At 41.3% G+C, this 10,486-nt stretch overlaps 2 protein-coding genes across 2 annotated transcripts; one reads left to right on the top strand and one right to left on the bottom strand.

The window, feature by feature from the left end:
• LOC115691655 (uncharacterized) lies at positions 1 to 4,793 on the top strand. The gene is made up of 3 exons (XM_030618364.2): positions 1 to 1,693; positions 2,219 to 2,643; positions 3,900 to 4,793. Exons 1-3 carry the CDS (start codon positions 811 to 813, stop codon positions 4,692 to 4,694), a joined length of 2,103 nt encoding a protein of 700 aa, XP_030474224.1. The 5' UTR covers positions 1 to 810; the 3' UTR covers positions 4,695 to 4,793.
• Positions 4,794 to 6,904: 2,111 nt separating this feature from the next.
• LOC115691661 (glycine-rich RNA-binding protein 2, mitochondrial-like) lies at positions 6,905 to 10,142 on the bottom strand. The gene is made up of 5 exons (XM_030618370.2): positions 10,016 to 10,142; positions 8,990 to 9,134; positions 8,837 to 8,905; positions 8,345 to 8,451; positions 6,905 to 7,626 (listed from the first exon to the last, which is right to left on the bottom strand). Exons 2-5 carry the CDS (start codon positions 9,123 to 9,125, stop codon positions 7,081 to 7,083), a joined length of 858 nt encoding a protein of 285 aa, XP_030474230.1. The 5' UTR covers positions 9,126 to 9,134; positions 10,016 to 10,142; the 3' UTR covers positions 6,905 to 7,080.
• Between the last annotated feature and the right edge of the window lie 344 nt (positions 10,143 to 10,486).

The following is a 10,486-nucleotide window of genomic DNA, read 5'->3' as shown; positions in this document are numbered from 1 at the left end:
GAAGCATTCACTCTTCTTCTTCTTCTTCCTCCTGCAAGAAACGCCGCCCAGCATTGCGATCGCGCCGCCTCCGTTCTCGCCGGATTCGCTCCGCCGTGCACGGCTTCCCCGAAGTGGGCCTCTCGCGAGGGCGACTCCGGTAGAAAGCGACGACCTTTTTCTCTTCCCATTGCGGTTGTCTGCGGTGGTTTCGCCGGGTCGGTTTGTCGCCTCCTACTCTTTTTTCGATCGATTTGGGACGTCCAATCGGTAAAGTTTCGATTTTTCCTTACTGGGTATCTTGAAAAGATGAGCTGCCGCCGAGTGATTGGCGCTTGCGTTTGGTTTCTCACCGGATGAGGACGTGAAGGGGATCATCTCGAGGAGCTATATATGTTCTATGCTGGTGGTTTCGATCGGTGCATTTGTTTGAATTTTTCGTGCTGCTTCAGGATTGCGTGATCATCGCCGCGGCTGGTTGGTTATCCCTAATTTGATAGTGGGCATTGATATAGGGAGGCTTCTCCTCAATCTCCAGGGCTTTTTTTCATGTTGGGGGTATCTCGATAGTGAAGTATTGCATTGTGTTATTTCGTTGTGAGGGTAATGAGAAGCAAGTCCCTCTCTTTAATGGGTGATTTACGTATCTATGCCTCCAGAGAGAGAAGGTTTTGGCCCTGAGGGTGGAAAAGCTCTCTCTTTTTTTTTTTTTCCTTCAGGTTCATGGAAATATTTGAGTCTAGTAACTTATTGGTGAGGACTGAGGCGAAAAGGAAAATCAGTCTGGTTGAATTTGGGTAGCTTCGTCCTCCGTGGAAGGGAAACCCTGAAATGGACTTCTGGGTATTTGTTGCCGCGGCTGGGGCCGGATGCTTGACAAAGTATTTGAAGAACCCTACGAATGATAGGGAAATGCCGTCAGACCTTTGTTCCGGCTACCAGGACCCCGAATCTGAGAAGTTTCCCTTTCCCAGATTGGCGCGGAGAAAGAAATTTACTAGGGATGCTTCTAATTCTATGGAAAGGTTAGAATTTGTGGGCAGAGAAAGTTTAGATACTTCTTCTGCTGCAGAAGAGGCTTCCAGATCGAGGGTATATGATCCAAAAGGTGAGGGAAATTCGGAGGAGTGCAATGTGCTCTCTATATCAACTTTGCCTACTGAGATGTCAAGTAGTAGGACCTATACAGGGAATGAGAATGAGAGTGATGCTGGTTGTAGTGCCTGTAGTGGCTCAAATGATATGTTGGCTGGACCATTTGAAGGAGATATCGTTACATATCGTGGCTTTCCTAAGAATAAAAACCTTCATAGAAGTAGCTATACGTGCGGGCGGCTTGTTAAGCCATTGAGTTCCTTGGAAAGTTGCCTCATGGCTCAGTTATACAACCATCACGCTGAAATGGAAGATTATTGGCATAGTTCCCGTCAGTCACCAACCTGTCCCACTGTAAGGCCATTGCTGGTCACTGATGGGAGCCACATCATCAGCCAACTCAGTGATGGGTTTTCTGGAGTGCAGTCTGTAACGGAGGTAGATAAATTACAGAAGAAAGCCAACTCAGAAAAAAACAGAAGCGTGATTGGTGTCCCCCCGCTGCCAACACTCGCCTCTTTGCATTTCAGGAAGCAAATGCAAAGTAAATCGGGGAAAGACAAGAGGTTGGGAGGCTCTATCAGAATGTTTACCAGGAAAAGACTTTCTACTGAACATGGTACGTGTTTAATTCACTAAACAATCTTAGAAAGTGCATCTTCTTTCTCATAATACTGATGATTGGATTTGTTACATATTCTTGGGCATTGTCTGTACTACATTTTGTGTAATGTTAGTTGATATTGTTTTCTTCCTTTTCTTGTCTGAGAGGGATAGAATAAATTAAGTGTGCGGGATTGGTACCTAGAATGAGAAGTAGTTGATGTTTGTTACCTCTTAATAAAGTTTCTGGATTCACTCATGACCTATATCAACTTGGTATGTTGAGTTTGTCTAGCTAAGAATGGTGCATGAACGAATTGCCATTGAGAATCTGTTGTAACTTAACTGTTAATACATTAAAGACCCCAGTCCTTTCCCTTTTTATCTGAGTTCATTTTTCGAGTTTGCGATATATCCAGCAGACATGGAAGTTCTGTGATCCATACCTTGTAGAAAGATGGTATTCTGCAATTTATGAGCTAAAATAATGATTTCTTGTCCAAACTTGCAACATGGATTGAAACTATTTTCCTATTTCTAGGGTCATTGCATGGGACCATTCTCTTCTGTCTTGGAATTTCTATTGGAATGATGTCTTCCATTATAGCAAATCGAAAGGAAGTAGACAAATTGAAGGAGTTGTTGAAGCAAACAGAGAACTTGGTTCAAGACCTACACGAGGAACTCGAGATGAAAGATTCGCTTACTGTGAAGGAACTAGCTAGTGAGAATTGTGAATCTCAGGATACACATAATGACTCCTTACGGGACACTGCTCCAACCCCATTTTCCCTTGAACACTCTGTGATCGATCGAAGAGTTTTTACTAAAGAATCATATAGTCCTAAGGTAGGAGAGACTCCAGATAGTATGAGTAAGATTGAAGCTGAGCTTGAAGCTGAACTTGAGAGGCTGGGGCTGAACATGAGCGCATCTAGATTGGAAAGGAGATTGCCGTCTGCTGAGGTAATGATATTTTACTAGCATACTCCTGTACATTTGTATTTCTTTTGATTTTTCCTACTTGACCTGATGTTTAATGTAGCAATGCTAAACACTTTCTTCTCTGTTTTTCTGATAGTTTTGCTGTTATCTCACAGTCTAACAGCTATGTACAAACACCTGTATTGGATCCTGACTGAGTTCTCAATAAATATGGAATTTTCTGTGTCGGAAGAACAATTTAGTTAATTGATCTTGGGCAAGATCTAAGTTTTTTTTATTAGCATGAATTAATTGGTACAACTTTTCTTTACTAATGTTTGGATCATTTCTTCTCCTTGTAAGTAGGGAAATTCATTAGAGAGAGAGAGGGCGCATATTCTACTCTTTCTCTTTTGGAGAAGGTACCTTGCTAATTTTACTATAAAAAAGCCTATCTTTGAAAATCATTTGAACCTTTATCTAGGATGAAAATGCTTCCCGATCCTGATTGAAGTGAACGTCAACCTTGTAGACAAACCAGTAAGTGAGATATCGAAATTTCATGTTCAATCGTGGCAGAGATCTTTAGTTCATGACCTTTTACTGACTGAGGCAACAGATTTGCAGGACTTAAGCTTCACTGTTGTCACATAAATCTGCATGTGCAACCTTTGGGATGCAATTCATATGATCATAGTGTTCATAAAGTCCTATTACTTCCTCATAACTTTTCATATATAACAATCTCAACAACATGTCGAGAAAGGGCATTCGTTTTTGACCCATGTTGGTTTCCTATTTATTACTCCTCTAGCTTTCGAGAGCACAAGCAAATTAAAGGATGCCCAAGGTATAACACAATTGGAATTCATTTCATTTGTTTCTGTCACGTAGCTTACGGGGAGGTCTGGTGAACATAGATGCCCTCATCTTACTTCTAAATGTGTTTTGCGGAGCTGATAAGAAAATCTTCTGGTACTTGGTTGTGGCTTGGGTTGGTTTAATTTGGAGACCCCTTTTGATACTGTCATGCGGCAATGTCTTTGTTTGTGTGTTAGATAGGCCGGTAAGTGCAATTTTGTATCAGTTCTATGAGTCTTTTGATTGTTTGCAACTTCAGGGTGTCCATTGCACTATTGAAAAATTTCAGCATTTTGGCTCCCATATTATCACTGCCAAGGCACCTTTTTAGTCCTGTTTGCAAATCCCTTGTCTGGTGATAGAATGGCGTTCAATTGATCTTATCGAAACTTTTGATCAGATACTTATTTTTTTATGGATGTTTGTAACTAATGCAGATTGAGGACTTGGGGGCGAATTTTGCCCAAGGTGAGTTGAGAACCGGTGTTGATTGTGGACAACTTGTTGCAAAAGAGGACGCAAATAAATCAAGCGGCACCTCTACAACTCACACTGCAAACTATGCAGTTTCACCAACAGAGCTGACGCTTCGCTTGCATGAAGTTATCCAGTCGAGACTTGAAAAGCGCATTCAGGAGCTTGAGTTAGCCCTAGAGAACAGCCAGAGGAAGGTACGAGTCATGGAATCGGCGCACAAAAGTTACAGAAGCCAGAAGTTCATCAATGACAAACTAGCTTGCTCTTTCCATGGTACTCCTGTACATGGAGAGTGCAATGCCGTGGCGCTGCCCCAGCCTCTTATCATGAACCTAGCGGGGGAAGCTCTCAGTGCTTATGACGAGGCTTATGAAGAATTAATGAAGTTTGATTCATCTGAAGAGGATTCGCCGACGGTCCTCTATGAGATCAAGCATCGAGAGCTCTCTAAGATTATAAACCAGGACGAGCTCCTGGGTCAGGACACTGAGGAGAATGGATTCATTCATAAGCTTATGCTAAATGGACAGGACGAATCTGGGGAACTTTTCTCTCGCGAAGTGAAGGCAACGAATGGACATTTTTCAAGGTACCAGGAAATCGACAGTTTTGGGATGGTGGGAGATGAGAGCAGCGATGCCGATGACGAGAAAGAGAAGCTATTAATAAGACAGATAGTGGAAAGGACGAAGAAAGGCTCCCCCGTCGTATTGAAGGCGCAAACGCTGTTGTTTTCGGATGACAACGATGACTAATGAAGCAGAGTTCATTTCTTCAGTGCATAGCAATCGATCATATGTAGGGATAGCACATTTTCATGCGGTAGCTCTTTTTAAGTTTAATTCATCCTGCCATTTTGAGTCTTTCTTACGACCGCCCCACCTCTCGACCGGTGACTTTTCTCCGGCAGAAATGCGAGCTGCTGTGATTCGAAAGCTAAAGCAAATGCAGCTTCGCGACGTTACTTGGATGCCTCGATGTGCTACAATAATGAATTCGGCAGCGTGGCGCCTAGGCAATGTTGGAACTCCCATAAAAAATTTCCCATTCAATCCATGGATTCCGATAGTTGCATTGTTAAAGGATCAGAGACCTAGAAATTTCGAATGTGATGGTGAAGGGCCGCAGCAATCTGAACGTAAAATGATACGTATACAAACAGAAGGTGCAAGTCTAAGCAGACGCCGATTTTCTTGGACTCGAGACATCTTATTTGTCACGGCCAAATTTCTATTGATATCTAAGCAGCTTTTGTTTTACTAAGAACTTTACGATATAGAAAAGGGTTAATACCACGAAAAACCCTAAACTGGTACACTTGTTGACAGATTTACCCCAAACTATTTTTTTGACCATAAAAAACCCCAAACTGGTACATCTGTGACAATTTTATCCCGAATTATTTTTTTGACCACCAAAAACCCCAAACTGGTACACATGTGACAATTTTACCCCGAACTAATTTTTTAATATTTTTTTTTTTTTATTTTTCGAATTTTTTTTAGTTTTTCTTTTCTTTTCTTTTTCCTTTCCTTTTCTCTTTTTTTTTCCTTCATCTTCATTGGACCAACAATGGATTGTTATATTGTAATTGATACCACAATAACATGACACGTAACATAAATGCTACATTTTGACCCAAAAAAAAAACATAAACGCTAAATGAAAGACTTTCTTTTATATGCATGAATTTTCATGCCAACCACTTTTTTCTACATTTAAATGTCTCGCGAAAAAGGTATTATATTGTTGTCGTGTCTTTCTTATTTTTGGGTGCAAGTGGATAGGCAAACTGATGGGGTCCAACGTAGGCTTGTTACCTAAGCTTGGAGTACAGCTAATCAACAATTTCTATACGTCTTGCTTGCCAATTTAATTTAACAGATTAATTTACAAAATTAGTATATTTTATATATAAGATGAGAGATATTATATGTGCATGGCGATTCATAAATCAATATGATCACTTGAAATATATAATAAATAAAACGTGAGACATTTAAATGTAGAAAAAAGTGGTTGTCATGAAAATTCATGCATATAAAAGAAAGTCTTTCATTTAGCGTTTATGTTTTTTTTTTGGGTCAAAATGTAGCATTTATGTCACGTGTCACGTTATTGTGGCATCAATTACAATATAACAATCCATTGTTGGTCCAATGAAGATGAAGGAAAGAAAAAAAGAAAAGGAAAGGAAAAAGAAAAGAAAAGAAAAACTAAAAAAATTCGAAAAATAAAAAAAATAATATTAAAAAATTAGTTCGGGGTAAAATTGTCACAGGTGTACCAGTTTGGGGTTTTTGGTGGTCAAAAAAATAGTTCGGGGTAAAATTATCACAGATGTACCAGTTTGGGGTTTTTAGTGGTCAAAAAAATAGTTCGAGGTAAAATTGTCACAGATGTACCAGTTTGGAGTTTTTTATGGTCAAAAAAATAGTTTGGGGTAAATCTGTCACAAGTGTACCAGTTCAGAATTTTTCGTGGTATTAACCCTATAGAAAAACATTTTTCGTAAAAATCATTTTTAACAAAAATATATATGAAAAATGATCTCCTTCTTACTAGAAAGGAAAATTGTTTTCCTCAATATAAGCTTAATGTCTTAGGTCCATGAGAAATGTTCTTCGTAGTATAATTAATTTTCCATTATCCAAATACTAAAAAATCAAAAAATAATTTTTCGAAAACAGTTTTCCTTTATGCAAAGGAACACTTACCCCGATTCGTACGATGCTTTACAACTTATCTATGATTTTACAGAAGTATTCCATGAACCCAGAAACTTATCTATCAGAGATAAGCTACCTCTTGATTAAAGAAAAAATTGCTCAAAAATCATAATATATACAGAAAGTGAAACAATTGAAGGTTGTTGCGGTCGATGGGAGAAGAGCCCCACCAGCTCACCTAGAGCTCCCCAGCGACCCCATTTTCTACGATGGAGATATCTCACGAGCGCATAGGCTTTGGACTCGAAAAATATTGGAAGTTAGGGCAGAGTTCAATATGTTTTTACTCAACAACAATGATGTAAAAATCCAGAGATAAAAAGGGGTAGAATGGAGGTTCTTGAAACTACACAGCAACAAAGAGCTAAATTATAAAAGAAAGCACGGTCAGGTCACTCCAACACGGGCATACTCAGGCTCTTTTGGCGTAGTCGTTGTCCGGCTCATCGTCTTCATCCCGGGAATTACCTTCCAAAGGATCGTTATCGCCAAAACCTCCGGTTGCGCTCCCCATTGCATCACCTTGGCTACTATCGACTTGATCGCCACTGCCACCAAATCCTCCTGCGCCAGCCCCATATCCAGCGCTAGAAAAGCCGCTTTCACCACCTGCGCCAAAAAAGCTGTCATTGCTGCCACCGCCGCCGCCTGCGACGGAGTAATTACCACCACTTCCATATGCTCCACCGCCAGCACCATCATTTGCATAGCCTGTACCACTGCCATAGCCACCGCCACCGCCACCTCCACTTGGGTAATTTCCTCCACTCCCATAGCTACCACCACCATAATTGCCTCCTCCATAACCGCCCCCACTGTAGCCGCCACCCTCATTTCCTCCACCACCATAGCCATAGTTGCCACCGCCATAGCCAGGACCTCCTCCGTAGCCAGAGCTATACCTTGGTGGCTGCCTATCAGCTGCATAATTCACCCTTATCCTTCGACCATGGAGATCCTGGGGAAAAGGTACAAGATAAATATCAAAGGAAGTCTGCAACAGAAGGATTTTGATAAATGAACTATATGGTTTTTGCTTTGGGGAGGATAAATCAACTATGTACGATACAAAACTTCAGATTAAAAAGGGAAGATGCGATTTAAACTTTGGCAGGGAAAAGGTAAATACGATCTCAATAGCAGTCAAAAGGTTAGGGTATGTCTATTGTCAGAAGGAAAGATAGCCTAGCCACCATATAAATTAGTTTACAGCATAATTCTTAATCTCCAATACTCAAATTTCAACCTGAAAATAACAGCTAAAATCACTTGATTCAATTCAGTTAAAATATTGCTACTTTCAAGCATGCGAAAATGATCATATACAAAACTACTTCCAGTTGTGACTTCCGAATTTCAAGAGTATTTCATCTTGATACCCTAACGATATCCCTCGAACATGGCACAATCATGCAGATGAGAAATTGAGGGGCAGCAGGACTTTTGACAAAGCGGGACCAAAGATGATGTTTTCTTATCATGAAGCCAGAGAGAAAACATAGATTATCCACTGAAGAGAGTATCTCTATATAGCATTATTGTACTCTCAGCGCGATGCAATAATCTAACTCTTCCACAAACATCAAAATTGACCTTTATAAGCATGTGAAACCTATAAGATCCAGTTTTCGTGACACAAGAAGACATAATAAAGAGCAACAAATCAGCTATGATACCTGCCCATCCAAGGCCTGGATGGCACTAGAGGCCTCTTCAGATGAGGTGAAAGTGACAAAGCCAAATCCTCTTGATCTACCAGTTTCACGATCCATAATCACTCTTGCTGCAATGATGACCGTCTTAATCAGTACAAACTATATTTTCCATCCTTAGGCACAAATATTCATATGTACCCAAAGCTTATGCATGATATACCAACTTCTACTGCAATTCCGTTATCAGGAAGATGATCTGCCCTTTTTTTTTCCGGGCCAGAGAAGATGATCTGGTTTCACTCTGTATTAATGCCACTATCGATATTACATCCTAGGCACCTGAGACAGTTCCATTTCATATGGCTTCTAATGCAGTGTTTACTTCATGAAGCATACAGAGAGTTTAACCAAGCTCAGCATACTCGCACCAGAAAGCACAGATAGTGAGTTTAGAAACACAATTTCCAAACCTGTGGTTCTATGTAACTTAACGAAATTATTGAAATGAACTACCTTCAATAACTTCCCCATACTTGGCAAAAGCTTCTGTCAAACCTTGCTGATCAGTTCCATATGAGAGTCCTGCACATGAACATCCAAAAACTCAATATTGAAGGGCAAAATCAATTCTGATATTGTTAACACGGGAAAGAAGACAGGATCCACCTCCAATAAAAATCTTAGAAGACGACATGCATCTTATCGTCTGGTATATAAATGATTTTGTTGCAGAAAATTCTGTGTTTGCTTGCTTGCTTGCAGACTGCCTAAGGATATTGCCGACTTTACTCAAGAAGGCCATGATGATGACCTGCGGGTAAGACAAAAAGGAAAGTTACTGTCATATGTAAAAGGGTTTACATGCAGATCCAAGCATCAAGATAATTGAGAATCTATTGCAAGCTACAAAAAACAAACATGATTATCCGAGGGATAACACACAAATAATCAACTCCAACATCAGCTTGGCACATGTCGCGTATGCAAATGCAAACCAGCAAGCAGCAACACATAACAAACAGCTCGGTTCCGCAGAATATTCGCTTCGAGAACTCTCATAACAAGGAAAGACGAAGAACAAGAAGGTAAAGGAAAGGAAACGAGGTAAACCGACAAAGACTAACATATCCAAGAAAAGGACTCATTTCAACAATTCAAACCCATCAGGAAATCCCACCATCCAATGCGAAAAAAGAAAAGAAAAAAACCCATCAAACCACAGACAGCAGAAATCAAAAGGCTACTTGTCGCAATCCGGAGACTCCGAACCCGTAATCGACCATGTTCCGCACAGCAGCTCAAGAGACGCAATACACGAAGGCAAGCACTGCCCGACAGTAAAAATGTTCCGACATTCAAAACCCCGTCCGTCCTACCGTTTCTCCCACTAAAAAGAAACCGGCGGTCCTTCCAAGCCGTTCGCGCACCGATCATTTCCAAGGGAATCAATCGACAAAACACTCAAATCACAACCAAAAGAACGCCCGCAACGACAGATCGAGCTCAGAAAACGACGGCCGCCGACATTCACAGAGCCAGAACGCAAAACCATCACGCCAACGGCAGCACGCCAGAAGCAAACAAGCGAAAAAAAACAGCCACCGACGTATCAGATCAAGCGCAGGCGTCGACGAACAAGCTGAAAACCCTAACGATCGGAAGCGATCGACGGCGACGAAGGAGACGACGAACCTTGCGAAACAGCTTCTCACTGCTTCTCGCGAAGAGCCTAAAACCCTAATTTCAGGCTTCGATTTTTTGGGGGAAGGGTTTAAGCCCCGGCTGATTTCTCCGGGGGTGCTTTATATTGGGGAGGCAGGCGGATTCCTCGCCGTTGGATGGGCGCGCGGACTCGCGAGAGGCGTCGGATGAGGGATTGGCGCTGAGGGAAGGGCGGTGATGTGCTGCGTGGGTGCTAGGCTTACGTGTTGGGTTCTGGTTGGACTGTTCCTTTCGCTTCCGTGACCGGCGGTGTAGACTGGCCAAATATCTGTCGACTCGAAATGACTCTCTTGCCCCTTTGTATCTTCGGTTGACCTTTCAAGAATTTTTTTCACACCTCTCGTTTCGAAATGCTTCGGTCTTAGGCATGTCCTTAAAAGGTTTCGTCTTAGTTATTATCCGGACTTCCCGAATCATCACGATGTCAAATTTTTAAAGAAT

Source organism: Syzygium oleosum, unplaced genomic scaffold, assembly GCF_021117445.2.
Source record: "Syzygium oleosum isolate NSW1041296 unplaced genomic scaffold, Sole_v2.1 Sole_v2.17, whole genome shotgun sequence".
Lineage (NCBI taxonomy): Eukaryota > Viridiplantae > Streptophyta > Magnoliopsida > Myrtales > Myrtaceae > Syzygium > Syzygium oleosum.
The sequence above is the reverse complement of the archived record's forward strand: the minus strand, read 5'-3'. Positions and strand labels throughout refer to the sequence as shown.

Excerpts from the sequence above, each read along its gene's own strand:
- LOC115691655 (XM_030618364.2), top strand. The coding sequence starts at position 811 with ATGGACTTCTGGGTATTTGTTGCCGCGGCTGGGGCCGGATGCTTGACA. Across the intron at positions 1,694-2,218 it reads AAGACTTTCTACTGAACATG|GGTCATTGCATGGGACCATT; the intron begins GTACGTGTTTAA and ends TCCTATTTCTAG. Across the intron at positions 2,644-3,899 it reads GGAGATTGCCGTCTGCTGAG|ATTGAGGACTTGGGGGCGAA; the intron begins GTAATGATATTT and ends TAACTAATGCAG.
- LOC115691661 (XM_030618370.2), bottom strand. The coding sequence starts at position 9,125 with ATGGCCTTCTTGAGTAAAGTCGGCAATATCCTTAGGCAGTCTGCAAGC. Across the intron at positions 8,906-8,989 it reads TTCTAAGATTTTTATTGGAG|GACTCTCATATGGAACTGAT; the intron begins GTGGATCCTGTC and ends GTTCATGTGCAG. Across the intron at positions 7,627-8,344 it reads TCCAGGCCTTGGATGGGCAG|GATCTCCATGGTCGAAGGAT; the intron begins GTATCATAGCTG and ends CCTTTTCCCCAG.